General features: G+C 40.8%; 1 protein-coding gene across 3 annotated transcripts in view; it reads left to right on the top strand.

Moving 5' to 3' along the window:
* Positions 1-23,951, top strand: part of RIN2 (Ras and Rab interactor 2) — a 133,276-nt gene that overhangs the window by 96,133 nt on the left and 13,192 nt on the right. For all 3 annotated transcript variants that reach the window (XM_072140633.1, XM_072140632.1, XM_072140634.1), the window contains 4 exons: positions 2,272-2,383; positions 7,560-7,632; positions 14,336-14,427; positions 17,860-18,957. In XM_072140633.1, coding sequence (XP_071996734.1) covers positions 2,272-2,383; positions 7,560-7,632; positions 14,336-14,427; positions 17,860-18,957 — 1,375 coding nt within the window. The remainder of the gene's footprint in view (positions 1-2,271; positions 2,384-7,559; positions 7,633-14,335; positions 14,428-17,859; positions 18,958-23,951) is intronic.

The raw sequence follows: 23,951 nt of genomic DNA, 5'->3' as shown, positions 1-23,951 counted from the left end.
AAGGGGATATGTGTTATATTAGGGAATTTTAGATACCACTTATGTGAAAAGATTAGTGGTGGCATATCTAATAAACCCCTGCACATATTCGGAGCATTGACAATTCTTTGACTCTTATATTAAAGCCAACTTGTCACTTTCATCACCGCTCCAATACCACAAAGAGTACCTTGTCTGTCAGTTTTAAGTCTGAACTTCAAAAAGTTCCTCCCATCTCCTCCATAAAATAAAGTCAAAGAGGTGGGAAAGACCAACTATGCAGTCAAGCTGGCCTGCCTCCTGGCCATTTGCATTGCCCACCCCGCCTCCTGTGCTCCCTTTATACAGCCTTATACAGGTTAGCTGAAAGTCGCACGCCTGCTACCCTGGCTGGGTATGGGAGAACTCCGAGGGGATACTGAGGGACATCGGAGATAGGAGGCTGTGTAAAGGGTGCACAGCAGGCAGCGTGGGCAGTGCTAACAGCCATCAGGAGGCGGGCCAGCTTGACCGCATAGTCGAGCTTCCCCACCTCCTTGACTTTATCTTATGGAGGAGATGGGAAGGATAAAAGTGCTTTTGAGAAGAATGTACAAGGTACTATTTGTGGTTTTGGAGCATGGGAGGGGGTGACAGGTTCCCTTTAACCTGCATGAGGATCATAGAAATCTTTTTGTTGACTATTTTTTTTTTAATATTTCACATCTATAAATTTTACCCCATGCAAGATACAAGATTGGGCACCTCCAATGGAAGATTTTGTATTTCAGATAAGACTTGGCATCACAGGTTCAATGCCAAACTCTGAAATTGCCAATAGTGTTTTATATGAATGGACGTGTTGACAGCCGTGAGTCACAGCAATGTGTGTACTCTGACTTATCTTGTATACACAAGCACCCTGGCCGTCCTCCAGCCTCAGTAGTCACAGGCCCACGACTGTACGGAAAATGTGATCCTCCAGTGTTTTCCTGGTGTTTCCGTATGGACTTATTAATATGATGAATCTTTATTGTACTGAAGCAAGTACCGGCATTTAGTCAAGGGCAAACCCTAAATATCTTAAATACCAATGTAATGATTAATATTTTAGTTAAAGGAGTTTTCTGGGACCTTCATATCAATTTCCTATCAGATTAGGTAATTAAAATTTATTGCGTGCCATGTATTTGGAACTGCAGCTATGTGCAGCCATATTAATGTGGATGGCACTGTCAAATGTACAATGCAGTGCATGGCAAAGAATAGAGGGGATTAACCATTGCCCTATTAACCTGCTGACTTATTAGAGGGGTTTTCCATGAATATGGAAAGGTCCCAAGGAACTGTTGCCATGAAATAAAAGTACACATACTTACCCCACTACAGCTCCTGATTCCCACATCACTCCAATATTTTTGGTTTTTGGGCCTTTGCCGTGCTGGAAGTTCAAGGGGGTCAATGTGTGACCTCTTTGGACCACAGGACATCACTTAAATGTTTCAGGGGAGTTTAATTCCTGTGTCGTACGCTGGTCCTAGGAAGCCGTTCATTCGATGAAGTTGGTCCCTTGAACCTCTGGAACTTCCGGTCTGGAGCACGAACAAAAAAAGGAAATGGCAGAGTGACTGGGGGACAGAGCGGAATAAGTATGTGTTTGTATTCCCAACATGAATGGAAAAACCCTTTAATGACCTTACTAAAGAATCTGTCATCCGTATCATCGTCCCTTAAAATGAGATTGAATGATGTCGCACATATTAACTTTTTTACTTACCGAGATATAAGGTACATGGGACTCACATGGGAAAATTCGGCGCATCCATTTGTGATCCAGCATGTGAAGCCGGGATAATGCCCTGGCTTCATTGCTATTTGTGCTTGCGCAAGGAATCCGGGGTGTAATAAGGTGGTTTAAATTGCCGGAACACGCAGGTGTTAATATAAATATTAACTATTAAGATTAATATAAGATAAATATAAAGTTTAAAAATGCTACAGAGCGATATGGGACACTAAACCACTGGTAGGGACCTAGTTTAGTATCCAAAATCGCCATGTCAGGTTCCCTTTAAAAGTTAGGCCATTATACGGCAATATGATCTCATCAGTAAAATATCAATGTACGGTAATATACAGATTTAATATAAAATTATACAAAAAGCATTGGTAGAATTTTGTACAGTTTTTATTCTTCTCATGGAATAAAATGTGGTCATTTTTTAACATGCCATTATAGACAATTATAGGAAAAAATACATTTGCCATATTTTCCAACTCACCACTTATAATATTGAATTTGCTTCTTTACAGGCCTTTTTAGTCCGAAAGTCTTCCAAACTGCAGAAGAAAGTCATTTCCCTCCGCGTCCCAGAAGACTTTGGATCTTGTTTCCAAGAATTTGTTATTAAAGAAAGCGCATACAGTGAGTGAAGTCTTTAGCTTTTCCTCGAAAAATCAAGCTGTGTTTTTTTTCTCTTTAGTAACCACATTTTTTGTTTATTTGTTTTACGCAATATGTTTTTACACATTATGAGTTTTTACAAATCACTGAAATGCTTAAAGTGAACAAAAACTTGTGGGGTATGAAATGTCATAAGAAATGCATATGCTCACGATTGTTTTAGATGCGGTGGAGGGGATAGGTGATGAATATCCATTGTGGAACAAAACCATTGTGGAACAACAATGTTAAAAGTTTTGACCATACAAACCTGCAGCCTGTGTTAGGTATCATTCCTGGAGACTTGTGTAACCATTTGTGTGTGTTGTTAGCAGCAGCCGTACTGTGAGAAATGCATTTATATTCCAGGATTGTAGCTGGATTCAGAGCAATCTGGTGCACAGCCCCTCCCCCTGCTGTAGTATTCAAACAGAAGCTGTTCCAGCAGGGGGGAGGGGCTGTGCAACAGTACATTTAAGAGATATGACACACCAGTGCACCAGAGTGTCCCAAATCCAGGTACAATCCTGGAATGTACATGCATTTTTTTACAGTCCTGCTTTTGCTAACAGCACGCACAAAACTGTCCAGGACCAATACCTTACACAGTCTAAAGCTTTGTATGGTCAAAATAGCTGACAGATTCCTTGCATAAGTTTATAAAACTGACCATTGAAAGAGCAACACTGATGATGGCCAAAAACTGCTATATTTTATTCATGTTTTTATTAGATCTTGTTATCATCTTGTCTCAGAACCATGAAGCTTTATGCTGGCCTAGCTCTCTGCTCTGTTACCCGCCTACAACATGTCTCAGACGAGATTCTCTGATATTCCCCTTTCAGGTTTTGTCCAAACACAACCCAGTGTTGAGCAGACATCAGCAAATATCTAAACCTGGCATAGTAAACCTGTGATTCTTTGGCCCATAGGGAACCACGTGCCCCAGCTTGTCTGACCTAAGGTTATCATAGAACAATAATGACGCTTTCCCACCGAGCTACATTTGTTTGTATTATTCCTGACTGACACTCCGAGTTCATGTAAGGTTTCCTTTTCTTTCAAGATAAAACATGAATATTTTTATATTTCCACATGTCTGCACGATTATCAGCAGAATTTCGCTTATGGAGAGAAGGTCTGAATACATGAACTCTAATATTACAAGTAGAATATTGAGTTGTCTCTCTAGCCATATGGAGATAAATCCCAAGATGTGATCCACAGTAGGGGGCAATACTACATTGATGGTAAATGTCCACCTCTGCATTGGAGGCCTCTGTATCAGGGGCCTTTGTAGCAGATTAAAAACCAAGCATGGAAAGGTTCTACATTCAGGACTTTTTCATCCAGATAAATTAAGGAATCCATTATAGTCAATGAAATCTGGTGAGACGCATTGTTGACCCTCATATTAGGGGCTTCCTTTTTTTTTCTCTTCCTCTTGAAGCAGAACAACCGAAGCTCCTAAACAAATGTGAACATAGCCTAAGGGTGATGCCACACATGCCGTTTTGAACCCGTTTTTGGTCCGTTTTTAAGCAGCCCGTCCAAAAACGCATGCGTTTTTTGAAAGCACATTCGTTTTTGACCAGTTTTAATTAATAATTGGTAAAACCTGTCAAAAATGGATGCGTTTTCAAAAACCCCATGTGTTTTTTAACGGATTGCTTAAAAACGGATAACGAACGAACCCATAAACGGGTTCAAAACGCCATGTGCGGCATCACCCTAAGGCTGCACGTGCACCTCTTTTTTGTCCTCCATTGTAAGGATACTCCTTCCTTCTCCTCCCTGAAAGCACAAGCATTTCCCCAATGATGTAGTCATAGACTTGATTTTATAGTGAAGTTACTCAAGAAGGAGTAAACATCATACATGACCACAAAGAAGCACATCCAGTACATGCCCTTATCATGTGTACTGTGACGTAGCACCTGCATCTGTAGTTCATGTGCTTTTCTATCTAGCCTCTATGCAAACTGTGCTATGTGCACGGCTGCGGAAATATGGACAAATTAAGACAGCCAAGGGAAATGAAGTTGTGGACCCTCGGAGGGTTACTCCCGCCTAAGATAGATAAAAGTTCTGAAAAATAGAATATTACCTGGATACAAAGTTTGATTGTGTGATTCTTTCCATGATCAGGTGATCAATAGATTCCAAGTGGTGCACAGGTTTAAGTGTGTAATCCAAAATAATGTCACAGTCCTTGTATGGACAGTGACATCACTGTGGACCTCACTCTGCGGAGCCCGGTGATCAATGCAATGCTAAGTATATAGTATAATATATGTTTATATTCTCAGCATATCACATAAACATGATGTGATCCTAGACTTAGTGATGAGGCAAAATACATAAATACATATAAAAACTTTTATTACAGTATTTATTACGCTATTCCTGCGGGTAGACAGGGACTGACAGCAACATAAGTCACTTGTTGATGTCTGACATTGGCTCAGTAGAATGCAGAATAGTTTTTTCTAAAAAAAAAAAAAAATGCTACGTGTGAATCCATCCTAAATATAGTTGCAGTATGTTTCCGTGTATAGAGTGAAACCACAAAATGAATGGCGTCTTTGTGTTTAGTAGACACATGGTAACAGACAAACTCAAAAACATTTTTATAGTTTCCTTCAACTTTTTATATCCATGTTATATCATCTATTTAAGATTTCGTTCTCCCTTTGGAAGTTGATTAGATAATATTTTTGCAACTAGTGCTTCTGTTTTACCAGCGAGGGGAACATTGAGACTATGTACTGTACTGTGCAAAAGTTTTAGGCTGGTGTGGGAAAAAACTGAAAATATTGTTAATTTGCAAAAATCATAGTTTCAGGGTAGATGCACATGATAGTGGGAATCAACTGCGTGGCATCCATTTTGGCGGCAATAAATGCAATACTTTTCAATTGTTTAGTGCCCACATTCATAATTATAACAGATGGTGCGACTGATCTGTTAAAAAGTAAGAGGATTCATCAAAAATGGATGTCAGATTGAAGCAAATCAGCCACTAAAAATAGACGCAAACATCCTATTGCATGTCTGATTTTGCAAACATATATGTGCAGGTTGCCCTAGTACAGTGGTGGCGAACCTATGGCACGGGTGCCAGAGGCGGCACTCAGAGCCCTTTTTGTGGGCACCCGGGTCATCACCCCAGCGCACCAGACAGGACTCAAAGAATCTTCCTCCAGTTCCAAGCAACTTAAAATATGCTGCTTTCAGTCATATTTTGATACTTACTGCGCTACTTGGGTCTGTAGGAAGAGGGAGAATGAGTAGACAGGGACAAATTATCTTTGGAGGACCTCCTGCCGGCCCCACAATTCTCTGTGTACATAGGGACACTGGAAATTTTCCATCTTTCTACTGTGTTGCTATCCTTAGGAGGCAAATCTGAAGTTGTTGAACAGGGAGCAATAAGTTTCCGCTTTAATTTTTGGGTGGCACCTCGTGATAAATAAGGGGTTTTTGGGTTCAGTTTGGGCACTCGGCCACTAAAAGGTTTGCCATCACTGCCCTAGTAGGTCATTTATATTAATTAATAAAATCCAAAGTGAATAAACAAAAGAGAAATTTTCATTACCTCCCTATTGGTGTTCTCTTAGGTCACTTGTACACAGGTTTTGTAGGATTTCGCGAGGGAGGTTGTTCCAAACATGTAGAAGAACTAACCACAGATCTTCTATGGATAGATGATTAGGGAGTCATTTATTATGGGCTTTCAAACTAAAAACTGGCTGTGTTCTTTCTGCGCCTCATAAGCCTTAATTTATGAAGCGTTGATGCCACAATATTGGTGTTTTCTCAATATTGTGGCACAAAAAGAGAGCAGCTAAAAGCAAGTCTCGGGAGTTCTTAATCTTTTAGTCTGCGCTCCAATTCATTAATTAATCAATTAATCTTTACATCCCACTGAAAAATATAGAACGGTTCCCGCGCCACCCTGCACAAAAATTAAGAAATTTCCCTCCTACTCTCTTAATATAATCCTAGACAGATGATGTTGACATCAGGTCTGTGGGGGCCATATCATCACTTATGTTGTAGATAGTTTTAAAGGGGGTTTCTAGCTCAGTAGCTCCATCCACAGGATAGGTGTATAAATGTCCGATCACTGGGGATCTGACCATTGGGATCCCAGGGACTGGCACAACAAGGGATAAGTATCCAAGCACACAGTTGCTGTTAAAAAGTGAATTTTATTGGAAAAAGTTGTCCGAAGTCAAATTTCTATATACATGAGCGCTACATACCGCTACATGCGTACTTTAGCAGGACTATACAATGAAAACTGTGCCTGAAGAAGGTCTAACGACCGAAACGTCAAAATTAGTTCGATAAGAAATACATTTCCCAATAAAATACACTTTTTATCCAGTGTGACTAGATCCTTATCTCATGTGGGAGTGGGTCCCTTCCATAGCACCTGTGATAATGAAAGTGAACAGCGAAATTGCGCATGATTGGCACAGCGGGAGACGACAAGTCTCTCTGATCTCCCCGTGAGTGAATCGGCCATCCTGTAAGCTCTCCCAGACATAAATGTAGCAGAGAACCCCTAGCGGTCATACATATATCCCATATCCAATGGATCAATGGGTATACTGAAAACATCCCTTACAGAGTTCTCCTGCTGCTGTTACATTCCTAATTTGGGAAATATTCTTATCCTTGCAGCATTTTCCCCACCTGCCTAAAACATTTGCACAGTACTTTATATGAGAATCCCTATCTGGCTGCTGTGATAAGTAAACATCCCGTGTGATACTATTACACCACACTACTAGCGCCACTTTTGTATGGACAGAGGCAGACGGGATTGAGGATCATGTGAGTTCTTTTGTTTTGTTTTCTAACTTTTTCATTGTGCAACTCCGATCTGTTTTGACCCATTTTTCAAGGATGAGTGAATGTTCCTGGAATGAGGAAAAGGGACATAAATTCCGGGCTCCTTATATTTAGCTGAATTGCTCTGCTGGCACAGAAAGGCGCTCGGCACAGTTGTTTTCAATTAGGAGAACACTGCTTTGTTTGATAGTTGCAAAACATTACTGCTTACTCTCTGCAGAAAAACACCAGGATCCGATTTAACCTCATCTTGTTTGTGGTCTTATGTGGTGTCCATTATCTTCTGTCTCCCCAGCCTTTTCCTTGGAAGGATCTGGAATCAGCTTTGCGGATGTCTTTAGGCTTGTTGCTTTTTACTGCATTAGCAGGTAAGATACATTGAAATATACCGATCGTATATTAGGAGACCAATACCTTCAATCATATCACAAATAAAATAAGAATTTAAAATTTGAAGGAAATCTTCCATCAAAATCGAGCATGGATAAACAAGGGACACTTACTCATAGACTGTGGTAATCTTCTTATTTTTGATATCCAAGGCCTTCTTCCTTCAAAAATCAACTTTTAAAATTATGCTAATAAGCATGAAGGGCTCCTAGGGGTGTTACCAAAACCCCTCTGTGCTGTAGCTTCACAGGCTGTTACACTGAGCAGGAAGCACTTCCTCCTTCTACTGTTTGCTGGAGCTTCCTCTGCTGTAGTGAGATTACAGAGGGAGAGGGAGGGGGAAATGCTGGAAAAGCAGTGAAAGGGCGGGCCTATGAAGCTAAAGCACAGGCGAGCTTTGGTAACCCTCCCCCCCCCCCCCCCCCCCGAGCCCTTCAGGGCCATTAGCATAATTTTAAAAGTTGATTTTAGAAGAACATTTCCTTTTAAAGAAGAAATATCTAGTATTTCTAACTTACTAATAGCCCTCTTAGGTAGGGTATGAAACATCTATCTACAATTCCTGAGCATAGAAGAGTCATATTTTGCCTGAGATAAGTCACTTTTAGAGGCTGGAGGAGGGGCCTCATTTGAGACACCTGTATCTTTGGTTCTATAGTACCTAGAGCTGCCAGTATCTGGTTGTGTAGCGCACACTGAATCACATGATGCCATCTAAAAGATTAGATTCTTATCTTTAATATGACACTAAAAGCAAGTTCTACGTACTGTAGAACCAATGGCATCTGAAGTAACCGCCCCCTTGTAGCCTCTTAAAGTGGCTTGTTTCAGGCAAAACATGTCTCTTCTCTACTTATCATCACATGAATTTGATGGTGATTTTTGCTAAATAGTCGAGATTTCACATAAAAAAGGAAATTGTAGGAAATTCAAACCCTTACTGAGGGGGCTGCTAATTTAATGGGGGAAATATGATGACAAAAGTCCCTTTTAGAATTAAAGGGTTTGTAAATATGACAAATAAGACTAGCAAAAGCAAACTTCCAGAAATTTTAGGTGATGTGAAATCAGTGGGGTCAAATATAGGAAAAGCACAGGAAATGCACACAGGAAAATAATCAGGAACTAGTAGTAGATTCCCTTTCTAGGTTTAGGAAGAATGACGCCGCGCACCTCCGGGTCACTACAGATCTGTGCCAAGCAGAGGAAACCCTGCAGCTGCTCATACAGGCCTGCTGCTGACCTAAACTCTGATGACCCAAATCAAAACCTACTATAGGAAACACTAACAAATTATAGGTGTACAGCTGGGAGACTATAGCTCCTGCCAATTGTCTTTTAGCCTGATTCCTTACTTATTCTGGTTTGTTGTCTTACAGGCCGTTTCCCTGCTTGCTCCAGACCATTGTTTACAGCCCATTACTTGCTTCAGCCGGTTGTCTTGTTCCAGTTTGTTATTTTACAGTTTCTTTCCCTAATGTTCCATCCAGTTGTCTTACAGCCTGTTCTCCTACTTTCTCCAGCCATTTGTCTTACAGTCATTTCTCTAGTTGTCCCAGCCGGTTGTCTTATACCCTGTTCACCTACTTTCTCCAGCCGGTTGTCTTACAGTCATTTCTCTAAGTGTTCCAGCTGGTTGTCTTACAGCCTGTTGTCCTACTTTCTCTAGCCGGTTGTCTTACAGTCATTTTTGTCTTACAGTCATTTTCCAGGTGTTCCAGCCTGTTTCCCTACTTGTTACAGTTTGTTATTTTACAGTTTCTTTCCCTAATTGTTCCAGCCAGTTGTATTACAGCCTATTCTCCTACTCTCTCCAGCCGGTTGTCTTACAGTCATTTCCCTAAGTGTTCCAGCCGGTTGTCTTACAGTCATTTGCCTAAGTGTTCTAGCCGGTTGTCTTACAGTCATTTCCCTAAGTGTTCCAGCCGGTTGTCTTACAGTCATTTCCCTAAGTGTTCCAGCCGGTTGTCTTACAGTCATTTCCCTAAGTGTTCCAGCAGTTGTCTTACAGCCTGTCTTCCTACATCCTTTAGTCAGTTGTCTCTCAGCCTATTTTCTAACTTTCTCCGACTGGTTGTCTTACAGTCTTTTCCCTACATGCTCCAGCCAGTAGTTTTACAGACTATTTCCCTACTTGCTCCAGCTAGTCTTTCACACAGTTTCCCTTCCTGCTGCAACCAGTTGTCTTGCAGTCGTTTCCCCATATGTTTCAGCTGATTGCCTCACTATTCAAGATAGCAGAATAGGATGTACATTGGCTAAGCCCTGGGGAAAGAGATTTCTTTGTTTATATTTCCATTTTAACTCTAAAATGATGAAGAGAAAAGGGCGAGCAAGAAATTCTACAATTGTGATACAAGATCATGTTGGAAAATTTTACAGCTACTTTATATGTCTTATATTTTAGTTATTCTAGTAAGCATGATGCATCTGCTGTACATTGTGGGTCCTCAGATAACAGATCTTTGTTGTCTGTTTCCTGGAGTATCCGACAGAAGTGTGAAGAAAACTATATATATAACTAGGGTTCCAATCTATGATCTAACCTTTAAGGGTCTGTGGCAAAGGGTTTGTGGTTCACCTATCATCTACTATCACAATATTATGATGATAAAAATATTGATACATTGACAAAACTAGAGCTTATCTTGAGAATTCATGTTTATTGTGATGTTTTCCTTGCGCTCTATTTAAGATCTGCTTTTCCTGTTATTGTTCATTGCCCAAATGTTTATTTGCGGTGATAACAATCAGGGTTTATGCTGTAAAGTAATGGCAGGGACCTGCTGTTTAGGAATGCCTGTGACATGTGGTCAGCTAAATGAGGGTAATGCTTGTCCGGGCCGAAGACCAAGAAAGATGTAATAATATCAGCTCCTGCGAAGGGAAGTGACATAGGGTCATCTGCACCCGCTGCTCCATGTATTCATCAGGGAGAGATGGCTAATGATGGGTTTGTGCCATCACTGGTCAAAACATCATGTCATTTTCCACCACACAAGGGACTTTTCTCTCACCCAGGAAGCAAGGGTCCAGTTTGTAGCAGCCTGACGGAACAATGAATCAGTGAATCACACTATAAACTCGTTGCACCTTGAATTTGCAACTTTTTTTTGGCCTCTGAGAGGAAGTTGTAAATACAACCAAGTAATTTGGAAAGTCTCTAGATATATAAAGACTATATCCACACTTCTATGACTAAGCCTTGCCCGACCCCTGGTACTTCACACCAGTGTCTCCTGATCCATCTGGAACCACCAAAAAGAGGCAAAGGTATTACGATTCCTCCACAACAAAGTCTATGGGGCACATTTACTATGGACCTTGTGCCGGTTTTCTGTCTGAGGTTGCACTTTCTTTTATGTGAAAACTGCTTACAAATGTATTAATAAGGTGTCCGGCTGCACTATTCTTCACGCAAAGTTGGTGCATTCTGTTGGGCGCCACAATTTATGCATCTGGCACCCTCTTTACACTACACAGGCAAACTGCATTGTTTTTAGTTATTTTGCCCACATATCTCTATATAAGGGTGAAACCAGAGGGTTTCAGCGATAACTCCCTTAGTAGTGGTGCAAAGTCAACCCGCTGCTTGTTATAGGTGCTTTCTTTCTACTTATATTATCAAGAATTATGTGTGAATAAGGTTCTTTTTAGGGCTTATGGGGCTTCATGGAGATGACAGGTTCCCTTTAAAGCATCACTAAACCTTTGAAGAAATTTCAGAAATGAATAATTCTTCTAATTTACTTTATTAACTAAATAAGCCTGTCAGTGCATTTTTCTACTTCTTTCTCCTGCAGTGAGCAGTGTCTATAAAATGCTTCTTAGGTCCATCCACTTCAGACAGAACAATGGGATTTTTAGCTTTTTACATACCTAAAGTCAGTAGACACATTATCTGGATCCTTTATTTCTCAGCTGTCAGTGGACACAGGACAGAAAGCCAATTTATACAAATATGGAAAAAAGTCAGCTGGAAAAAGGACACATGAGTATATTTCTATAATAAAATATATAACAAAGTTTACTATTATAATCTGAACTATTGATTTCTGCAATTTAGTCTATAGGTTAGTTGCACTTGAAGATTTTTGCCACAGCATTTCAATGGAATTTAAGTCAATTGTTTTGCTTTGGCGCCTCAAAAATCTTAGCTTTTAAGCCATTCAAATATGGACTTGCTTGTGTGCTCTGGATCTTTGTCCTATTGCACTACCCAAATTGTTTTTGGTAACATATGTGACAATCCCCTTTAGATCAGGAAGTATGTGATGATTATCAGGACTAGTGGTCAAGGTGAATACTGCGGCATTTGTATAAGGAATAGATCATTAAATGGAAATCTGTACATAAACATCCCCAAAAATGCATTGAAAATTTGTTGCATAATTTTTGATCACTTGTTCCCTTACCCAATAAATAGCTTTAAATGTCAATGTATAAAATCTTCTACACTATAAAAACTCTTCCCTGGCTGTGATACACTAATAATACTGAACAACTGCGGCTTGTGATCAGGTTGCCTGGCATTTAGCACTGACCTCAGAAGCTCTTCATTCATGCAGATTTCTTTCAGGCTGTTGGACTCCATCCAGGCGGCTATATACAATGATGTTTTTGGACTGTACAACCAGAGTAACCTCAAATCCACTCCGTTTCATGCCGTGTTTAGACAGGGCTCGATACTATATAGGAATAGAAAGCATTTTGCTGTTGGTTGCATGCAAGAATCGCTCTGTTTTCCTTGACCTCTCTCTTTGTAGGGAAATTACATAATGCATCCATGAATGATCTACTGAAATATATATGCGTGCAAATAACTCAAGGATAAAAAGCTAAACCTAATATTTATGACACTATATCAAAGTCTCTTGTACTAAGCTGTATAGAAGTGTCTCATATGTGTATCCTTGAATAAACCGATGTAATGTATGCAACTAGTAGTAGACATCCCAATCACAGCTAAATCGAAATCCAATCTAAAAATTCAGATTTTCTGTGTTTTTGAAGCCCCAGAGTGCTCTGAGACGTCCTCTCTAACTTTTTAGATAAATGTTTCTTTTATAAACGGCTGCATATCGTATTTGATAAGGATTTTCTTCAATTTTTCTGTGGATATTTAGTTATTTTGAAAGAGAACCCAGCAGCATTGAAATTCACTGTATCACTTCTTGCAATAATTTATATATGAAAAATGAATCGTACTCTTTTATTCAGGGGCTAATAATAATAATTCCTTTATTTATATACCGCACACAGATTACTCAACGCTGCACAGAGTTTACTAAATCGGTCCCTGTCCCCAATGGGCTCACAATCAATCTACCAGTATGTTTTGGAGTGTGGGTGGAAACCAGAGGGCCTGGAGGAAACCCACGAAAACATGGAGAGAATATACAAACTCTTTGTAGATGTTGACCCTGGGACTATTTGGCATATAGAAATATTCAGGTGGTCCAAACACCTTATCTGTGTTGGACCCATTTATTTGATACCCAACTAAATTTGTTTCAGATTTCCTGTAATCTGCTTCATTTACAACATTGACTTTTGGTCTCCTGGCATGACCTCTTCTTCAGTTACCGTTACACATAAACTCTGACCTCAGCCTTTCCTCTGACCACGTCTCTGCTTGTTACTTTGGTGCTTCGTGCCAGCGCTTCTTGACCACACCGAGTCAGCTGTCACTGCTCAAAGACATAGAAACCTGGTGCTCAAGAGAGGATAAAATGTAGAATACTTTTTTTTGGGGGGGGGAACTTGTTAAAACCCTAAGGCAGTGATGGCGAACCTTTCAGAGACTGAGTGCCCAAACTACAACCAAAATCCACTTACTTACAGTGAAGTGCCAACGTGGCATTTTAAGCAGTAACTTACTGCTATGTGTTCTTCCACATCTTTCAATTGTATCGGCCCTTGAGGCAACCAATACAGTTGAAAGAAAGAGGGCAAATAGCTTCTCTCCAGGGTCTCTCTGTACATGAAGAATGGTGGGTCTAGCAGGAGGACCTCCAAAGATAATGCAGTTCTGTCAACACCTTCTCACTTTTCCAGCAGTTTCAAACAGCCAATGAAGTGTCGCTTTAAAATAGCGCTGATTGCAGCATCTCTTAAGTTGCCTGGGACTGCAGGAAGATTTGGTGGACTTAGTCCTGTTTAGTGAACTCTGTCCTGCAGTGATGGCCTGAGTGCCCACAGAAAGGGCTCAGAGTGCCACCTCTGGCACCCGTGCCATAGGTTCGCCACCACTGCCCTAAGATGTATAGCTCTCAGTCATTTCTGTTCAATGACACAGTGCGTTTACACCTGGCGCGTTACGTTACACACCGCACACTGCTGCCTCCTTTCCTTTCTCAAAAAATATCATTAAAAAATAACTGGTGAAAGGGTTTCAAAACTGCTCTGGTATGAACAAGGTGTAAAGATCTAAGCCAAGCCGTGGTAATTTTCCATTCATGTGTCTCATGTGTCTGTATGCATATTAGTTGTAGCTATGGCAGTGTCATGTTGGGATATGCCCTCGGTTGTTAATAAATTTTCTGTAGCGTCAGTTTTATGAGTCCTCAGGGGATTAAAGTCCAGACAATTTCAATACAAGTTTTTCCAAGAAATTTACTCTTCAGAGAAGAACATTAAATGACTGAGATATTAATACATTAAATGTATTTTTGCCAACAGGGACGTCCTTCCCTTCACCTTGAAGTTGCCTCATGCCATCGCTACAGCCAAGTCAGATTCTGAACTTGAAGATATTTCCCAACTGGGGATTGGTGAGTAGATTTTTTGTTTTATGTATACACCCCACTATAAAGTCTTATATATAGATCTGTAATCATAGTGCTGTGCAGCAATCATGCCATGTGATAATACCTAAATGTAGAATCTCCAACACCCAACAAGTCATATCTGTTCATTACAGCTACATTGCAAATATGTCTATTTACCTTCCTGCAGCATTTTCATTACAATATAATTGTGTGTTTTAACTTACCTGGCTTCCTACCAGAATCCTGTGGTGAGTCCGGGGGTTGGCATTGGTTTGGATTACTGATGTGTTGTTTGCGAACAAGCCGGCTCATGTTCGTTAACTCAGTGAGACAATGGGTTAAAAGTGGTGTGGGGTGACTAACTGACTATTATATATTTAATAGGGAGCCGTTCTGGAGCCAGAAGAGCCAGATCTTCTTAGTGAGCAGAGCCTAATTAGTCAGCTCAGTAAGAGGAGACTTTATTCCCATCACTAGTTTGGATGCATTTAAAAAAAACTTGTCTGTGCTACTCACTCCTCAGCTCTCAGTCCCCACCTTTCTGCTCCTGTACCACTCCTCCCTCTCCCACTGATGTCAGCTCACCAGGCTGTGAGCTCTGCCCCTGTGAGAGTGAAGGAGAAGGAGGGAGGAGTTGTACAGGAGCATAAAAGTGGGGGCTGAGAGCTGAGGAGTAAGCTGCACAGACAAGTCACATGTTTTTTTTAAATGTATCCAAACCAAAGCAAGCCAGGTAAGTTAAAACACACAATTATATTGCAATGAAAATGCTGAGAGGAGGCACAAAGGCATCTTTGCAATGCAGGTGGGCTTTTTCAACTTTAGTGAAAATTCCTGCTGACAGGTTCCCTTTAAAGCCAGGAAAATGAAAAGCTTTTTGGTTGAGGTACTTGCTGTCAGAGTTTGACAAAATAGAAGGATTTATCAAATCAAAGAATGCAATATGGGCAGGAATAGGACCTGCTCTATTTTTTGTGGCGTGACCACGCTGTGCAAGTCTATGGCAGCCGTGAGCTGCGCAACAAAAAAACGGTTGTGTGCATGAGGCCTTAGATTTCAGTTTCGCTACTTGCAATGTGTTTAGATTGTAATTAAAAATCTATCAATGATGAAGCTAACTTTAGAAATTTACAAAAGGCAGACTTTCTATTAACCTACTTGGCCTGCTGATGATAAACATTCGGGCGCACTCGTCTTTCTTGCTCCTCTAGATCCGTCTTGGGCCTCCTACAAGTAGGCCAGACATATGTTAGGTTTCCTAGCTGTGTTTCCTGTTACTCATTGTTATAATCTATAAAAGCACACAGCATGTCATTTTTCTGACCACGCACTGAGCTAAATTCCAAGTTTTGCAATCCAGTCGCATGCAGCTGTGTGTTTACAGGCTCGGGGAGAGGGAAAAAAGCCGAGCAGCTGATGATCTGGGCTCAGGCTGGAAAAATAGAGGAGCTTTCAGCTTTTTCTTTTGCCTTGTCTGCCCTTTCTGCAAGTTTTTTGCTCCCTTTAATAGTAATAAGCTTGTCCTGAAGTGTTACTCATAAAAGCTGTTCCTTAGTATGGAATGGTATGTGCAAATCCAAAAATCTATCTACGGTATTTCCTATATTGTAGGGGTTTATTTAATGTGCACATGTTTTTATTGTGCTGCTGGGCTCCATTGTATACTTTGTACCAAGCTCTCCCTCCGTAATGTATGATTTATAGAACTAATCGTCTTTATGGGGAAGAGACACAATTTGGATTATTTAAAGGGAACCTGTCACCAGATTTTACTCCATTAAACTACTAGCCCCCTGAGGTTGGGTTTCTAGAATTCACTTAAAGTGAAATCTCATTTACAAAAAAATCTTCCCTAAAGCCATCTGAAAATGAGCAGAGAAGAGTCATATTTAGACTGAGATGAGTCAAGAGGCTGCATGGGAAGTGTTTTGTTTTATTGTACCAATATTGTGCTTTTGTCTTTCAGGTCACATCATGCTTGTGGTTCTGTGAACAACAGAACCGGAGATACATGGAATGTGAACTGAAGATGAAAGATACAGTTTCTCCCTAAGTCTTTAACTGTCTGTATCTCTGGTTCTTTAGCTCACAGAATAACAAGTCTGTTTATAGTTACTATAGATAGGAGCATCTCAAGTGACTCTTCTCTGCTCATTTTCACATGACTTTGGAGTAAATATTTTAACGGTAAATTCACATAGAAGAGGGAAAGTTAGAAAGGACATTTTATACCCAAACGGCTGGTAGTTTAGTTTTATGGGGCAAAATCTGTTGATCGAGTCCATTTAAGACTCCTGGCTCTGGGTGCGACCACAACCTCAGCACCCTCTTAAATTGATGCCTCGCAAAGCTGGTTGCGTCTAGGGGCTAGAAGGACTAATATTAGGTTACGGATAAATCAAGTAACTTGTACCACAAATGAAGATCAAGATGTTAAAACATTTGTTTTGCATATTTTATAAGGTAAATCTTTTTATACCTGTAAAAACAGCCGAATAATCTGAAAACAGATGAGTTTTTGTTTACTTTGTAAGCTAATAAATATCAGGTTTTTATGTCTCTACATTCAGAATTGTATAGTGCATGTTGGGCTACTTGCATCTACTTTCATCTGGTTAGTAGGAATTTCTTATATAGGTTAATAATTCTAAAAAGGACTTTCACAGGCGAAAAAAATTAAGAGACTAGAAGCCTTTAAGGAATCATGTTGTGTAGAGTCCAGGGGAGTAAATAGGAGAGGCTGGGCCCCACTTCAGGCTTCTGCATGGGCCCCCTTCCCCTTAAAAGAATATAAACATATTGTACACACCCATGTTTACACAATCACACTCATATACACACATTTATTAACTTATATACACACACATAAAGTTCTACACAAATATACATTTTTACACACATAAATACATCATTACTTCGGATGATTTGTGAAGATATATGTATCTATGTTATGCTGAACAATGTGCAGTATAATATGTATTTTAGCGTGCACATGCTAGTTAGGTTGCCAGGCCCCCTGATACTGTGGGTCCCATAGAAGTTATTATGCCTGTAGTTACACCCCTGGTACAGTAACTTGCCTCTAAACATTATAAAACCAAACTCCTGTGCTGCACAGGACAATATGATAGATCTGTTGCTATTTCCCTTATCTAAAGTCAGCGGGACAGGACCTTGCTCAGTCCGTTAAATCTTGACCCATGCGCTTGCTGGATCAGACTTGTTGCCGCTGGCCTGAGATGAGGGTTTTGTAGTGTGTAGTCGGTATGCTAAATAAATAGTAGTATACAGCAAGTGTGAAATTTTGTGGTTGTCACATTGTAGTAGTTGGATTATTCTCCTTTGTAGTAAACCTGAGATAGTATAGGCCACATTTGTGCACATGTTCTGTTCACACTGTGATCATTGTTTTGTGTCTTTTTTTTCTCCTTTAAGACTTTTGGAAGTCTTCAGTAAACATCAGACCAAAATATCCTCCACCTTCTCCCAAGCCTCTCCCCCAAGGCAGCGTCAAGAGGCAGTCACATCATCTACCTCTTATAAATGGAGTTCATTCTCTCCGCACTAGAACGCCCTCAGAACTGGAATGTAGCCAGAGCAACGGTGCTCTGTGTTTCATTAATCCTCTCTTCATAAAAGTACACAGCCAGGACTCTGGGGGAAGCTTGAAGAGGGACAGCACAAGGACCCAAGAAGCAAATGGCATAGAGAGAGCGAAATCACCACCTCCTCGGCCTCCTCCCCCTTCCATTAACAGTCATCGCACAAACCTTCAGCTGTCCAGAGCTGTACAGTCAGAGCCAAGCATGCCAGAAACACTTATAAATAATCGGCACGGGAACTTGGACTCTCCTAAAATTCCTACCCCTATCCCCCCTCCTCGCTTGAAAAAACAGGCTACCCTTAACAGGTGGCAGAGCAGCGACCAGACTCCATCACTGAATAGTTCCTGTAGATCTTCATTTGACTCGCAGCCTGAAGATTCCCCACCGCAGAAAACAATGCAGAACATGAATGTGAGCCAGATCGGCAACTCACCGGTGCAGGGCACCCTACGCATACAGCGCCTGAGTGATATGAGCATCTCCACATCATCCTCAGACTCTTTTGAGTTTGAACGCATGGTACCCCCTTTTTACGAGGGGGATAGTTTAGACTATTGTGAAGAAGAGAGCGATCAGGAGAGCATGGCCCCTCCGGTCAAGTCCAGAAATAAAAGAGCTACGTCTTTGGGATTCTCTAAGCTTGTCAAAACCCACCTGCGCAAAGTGAGCGGGGTCTTCAGTTCTTTGGTGACACCGGAGAAGAAGATGGTGAAGAAGATAGCGGCCATGTCTCGGGACAAGTGCACTTATTTTGGGTGTCTTGTACAGGATTACATCAGTTTTCTGCAGGAGAATAAGGACTGCCACGTCTCGAGTACGGATATGCTGCACACCATACGACAGTTCATGACACAGGTTAAAAACTACTTGGCGCAGAGCTCCGAGCTGGACCCTCCGATCGAGTCGTTAATTCCGGAAGATCAAATAGGTGAGAAATGTTGTGTGATATACTATACTGTTTGTACCAGTTTAGGAGCAGTATGATGGCCCTGCCCTGGTACCGATTACTCATCCCTGCTATTTCTGTATATGTCTTAAGACTTCATTATTATTACATATCCAGCTATAGTACATACTGCATAGATCATTATCCTCAGATCTCATATACCCCCTATGAAATGCCTGAGCATAGCACAATAGTAGTACACAGATGTTTTTGTTTATCCATTAAAGGCACAGCGTAATGAATAGGAACGTCAGAACGGAGGGGGGGACACAATGTAACAAAACCCACTTGCTGTGGATCATAATACATCTGCCCGGGGAGTTTGCTCAATGGCTTATTTGTTGATATATAACTTCACATAGATCTGAATAAGGGGGGGAGTAATATGAGAGAGTGTATCACAATACGTGTGTGAAGTATTGTATTGTTTATGCATATTTAGTCTAGTTTGTGCTTGTTTTTTTGGGATTAAAATATGCTCCAGGAATGAGGAGGTTAATATGAGCCAGGAGCAGCACCCCTTGCCACCCTTAGGAATTTCATCTGCTCTGCCCCTTCTTTTTCTCGCAGCCAGGGAGGTATCTTGCCAAGCGTCTCATTGGAAATAAAACTCAGCAAACCATTCCCAGGCTTGGCACACGCAGCGTTAATTAAAATGACTTTGTGCTCGTCTGCATAGAACTTAACCCCATCAGTGCAGGACACAGGGCCTCTACAAAACAACCTCCGTGTCACAGTACCGTGTCAGTAGAGGTCCATAACAGGGTGCAGATGAATAATGAGCATTCTTCAAGAGGGAACGCTTCATCTCGTGCCAGGCTACTCTTGTCAACAATTGATCTTCCCTTCATTGTGATTGCACTTACTTAGAGTAACTTTTACACTTTTGGTTGTTTTTAATCGATCAGCCGCTATTCCTTCTGAGTCTCCATTGCACTTGCACACTTGATTCAGTAAAGCGTGCATGTGTTCTCATTGCAGCAAGAAGATTATCTTATCTCCCATATGAACAAAGGATTGGGGACTTGAAAATTAATATTATCGATAGATACCAGTGTATGACGTGATGGTACAATTGTTGATGTTTGCAGTAGCATTCTTATAGGAAAATGTGACTCATGGTCTGTGTTGTATTGGACCAAAACAATAGAGTAGCCATTGTTTGTTGTGGGACCATACTGTTCCCCGGAGTGCTACAGACTGTATATAGAATCCATTAGCGTGCCATGATGTATAGGATGATATATTCTTCCCCAATAGTGATAGATAGTCTATGGATCTGTAATATGGAGCCATAGAGACTACATGTGCTGCTAAGATGTCACTATATTGCTCTACAATATACCACAACTCCCTGTTTATGGTCAGTGGTGGACAGTATACAGATGCCATTTATTCCCAATGGACATCTATTCATCCCTCCATCTGTAGTGGAAATGATAGGGACGGCTGATAGAAGAGCACTGTTTTACCTCGTGCACTAGCCATGAGGTGAGTTGAGCCTCTTGCCTCAGGCAAATCTTGTAAATATCTGCCCTATTCATATGATTGCTCATAAATTGCTAATTCAGTAGCAAACTCCAGTACCCTGTATTCTGTAATAACAACAGGGGCTGATATATTGTCTACGATATTATCCTGTATTTGGATAATGGGTCACGTGTAGAGTATGGAAATATGCCCCAGGCATTTCTAAAATTAACCACAGGCTTATAAAAAGTGCCAGAACTTGTTTTTGGTAAATGTGCCCCAACTAATCGAATTCCTCCACCCACAAGTCCTAGGAACCAGACATGTTTTTATGGCTGGAGGCCACGGCCCGCTCAGCATGGGAAGTCCCTGCGTGGTAGTGGGAAAGTCATCTTACACCTTTGTTACTACTATTGTTTATTATGCAATATTGTCTTATTCCTGTGGCTTTTACTAATGACATGTTAGAATATTAGAGTCCTATAAACCGCCTCCTGATCAACGGCTAGCACACGTCCAAAGACTACAAGTGTAGAAATTTCCATACTATGTTTGGATATATTGGTAAACTCTGCGGTGGGGTAGGTGCCCATAGATTGGGCATCCGTGCCATAGGTTCGCCACCACTGACATAGATTATAAACTCCTTGTTCCATTATAATGTGGTCACTCTTAAAGGAAATCTACCATCATAATCCAGCATTATAAACTAGGGACACTTACTCACTGTGATTGTGGTAATATTCTTATATTTGCTATCCAAGGCCTACTGCCTTTTAAAATAAACTTTAAAATTATGATAATGAGATTGAAGGGCTTCTGGAGATGTTATCAGAGTCCCTCCAGATTCACAGGATGTTACAGTGTGCAAAAAGCAACACCCCACCCCCAACTGTGAGGGAGCAGGGAGAGACAGTGTAACAGCCTATGAAGCTGCAGCATGGAGAGGCTCTTGTAACACCACTAGGATTTCTTCATGCTCATTAGCAAAACTATAAATGTTTATTTTAGAAGGAAGGAGGCCCTAGATAACAAATATAAGAAGATAGCCACAGTCACGGTGTCTGGAACTATGAGTAAGTGACCCTGGTTTATCATGATGGATTTTGATGGTATATTTTCATGTGAAAGGTTGGCTTATCTTTTGCTTAGTGTCCAGATCCATTGATCCCTGTGTTATGATACTTCACATCCTCTTGTATAATCTTATATTAGATGTAGCAGCGAGTAAAATTGGATATTTGCTATTATAATTTGCTCCTCATTGCCTGTGTGTCTACATAACAAAGCTGCATTGCTCAACCCTCCAGACAGAAACCTGTGACTAATGCTTGAAACTCAATGTGGTTTTGGCATCACAGTTGTATAATAGGAAGAACATTGTGCTTGTCAGCATTGCCGAATCTGGAGGTGGCTGACATAATATATAGTTACTATCTATAATGTGTCACTACCTGCCCTAGGTATAGCAGCTCTGCCGTAGTGATGAGGCAATCCTCTAGTCCAGGACAGTGGTTAAAGGGAAAGTTCTTCTGTTGTGCGAGTAATGTGGGTGTATATCTTATATCTGATTATTATACTATATATGAGCAGATGGGGGGGGTTGTCTGCTTATATTAGCTCTACAAATGTATCTGTGTCTTATACTATTAGAACAGAAACTTTCACAAAATCCAACTAATAGTTAATGTTCATAATAAACTGAATTCATTAAAGGGATATTTCTTTTTTTATTGTGCATGATATGAGGGGTATGACAGGCTGCATCATTGCTGATTGCTTGTTTGAAGAGACCACAGCATTTAGATGAGAGCTGCTGTTTCTCCATTGCCAACAGAGAACAGCTCCATCCATGGTATAGTGGCTCTGCGTGGTATTGCAGCTCAGACCTAATTACCTACGTAGGACTGAGTTGCTAACAGTCCATGACATCAGAGACCTGGTAAGATGGAATGATACTCATTAAAGTGCTACAATTTGTCCAACCAGAGTCCCAAGTATCAGACCACCACCGATTTGATATGTCCATAGCTAGAGATGAATTGAAACTTTCCATTTGGGTTGTATCTAGCAGGACCCAGACATATTGCCGGATTGGCGGCCAAAAATCCTAGCCAACTAGCCATGGTTGTGATTGGCCAGGGGGATGGCCTATCATAGCCAGGGCTAGTTGGGGAGGGGCGTCAATTTGCCGGATAGGCTGTTCGGCCGCCAGTCCAGCAATATGTCCAGGTTGCATTGGACGCATCTGGACGGTCTGTCAATCACTATCCAAAATCCTTGACGTGAAAGAGGCTAACCAGCGTCCTCTCCGTGCACTCCACTATCCATGTGAAAAACCCTTGGCAGAAGTGTGGACAGCGCCTTGCAGTGTTTTTGCAGTTTTTCTTTGTCTTGTGCCTTGTAGTCTCCTGATCCTGGGTTGGAAAACTTTCAGAAAAAATAAATCACAATGACCATCATTATTTATGAAGTTGTAGAACAAACGTGAAAAGACTGCTTACAGTGGATTAGAGTCAGTGTATATAATGCTAATGCGGCCCTATAAAGAATCTCAGTGTTCGCTGACATCATTGTTATTCTGTTGCTGGGCTAGATATTGTAATTCTCCTTTGTGTATAATGTAGGGAGAGGGAACGCCAGCTGAGTATTCATCAAGCCTAAATGTCACTAGATAAATATACATGTCAGATAGGCGAAAGGCACGTTATAAATATTGAAGAACGCTAATATTCACCTACTACGCCTTAGATATGCCCTTTGTTTATAAACCTTTGTCACCAATCTGAAAGCTTCAGCCCTTAAAAATCTGCCCCATGTGCCCAGATCTGTTGGAGACTAGAAACATACTTATGGTTCCAATACATATATATATAAAACAAAACTAAACGAAAATTGAGAATTCCCTAAAAGCATCACTAAACCCTTGAAAATAATTTGCAAAAAAATGAATGTAACAGGTGATAATTATAAAATATGTACCATCCTTCATTAATTAACACAGCTTCTCAGTGCCTTATGTTTGCCTCTTCCTTCTCCTGAAGTGAGCAGTGTGTCTGAGGCAGCTTTGAGATCTGGAAAGGAGGCCAAAGATGAAGAGATTCGACTATCCAGGGATTATCTGTAAAGAGTTCTGTCATTAGACACTTTAGCAGTTTCCTTTATCCCTCCGCTACCAGTGGAGAACAGGACAGAAAGCTGATACACACAAACTGCTTACATAAGGAAGAAAGGCAGGGAAAAAAGAAGGACACAGGAACAAATTTCTTTAATAAAGTATATTACAAAGTTTACTGTTATCATGTGCACCATTCATTTATGCAATTTTGTTTAGAGTTTAGTAACAATTTTAGTTTAATTTAATTTAAGGCACTTTTTATGTACAGAGCAGAATGTGTCTATGCAAAAGTATAAACTGAAGCTGAGTGTGTCCTGATCTAGATCAAAGCCTTGGCCAGGGAACAGTCAGCATACCGTAGGATCATTCCCTGGTTTATGTACACAAA

Source organism: Engystomops pustulosus, chromosome 3 (genome assembly GCF_040894005.1).
Source record: "Engystomops pustulosus chromosome 3, aEngPut4.maternal, whole genome shotgun sequence".
Lineage (NCBI taxonomy): Eukaryota > Metazoa > Chordata > Amphibia > Anura > Leptodactylidae > Engystomops > Engystomops pustulosus.
Note: the sequence above shows the minus strand (reverse complement) of the source record. Positions and strands in the feature narration are given on the sequence as shown.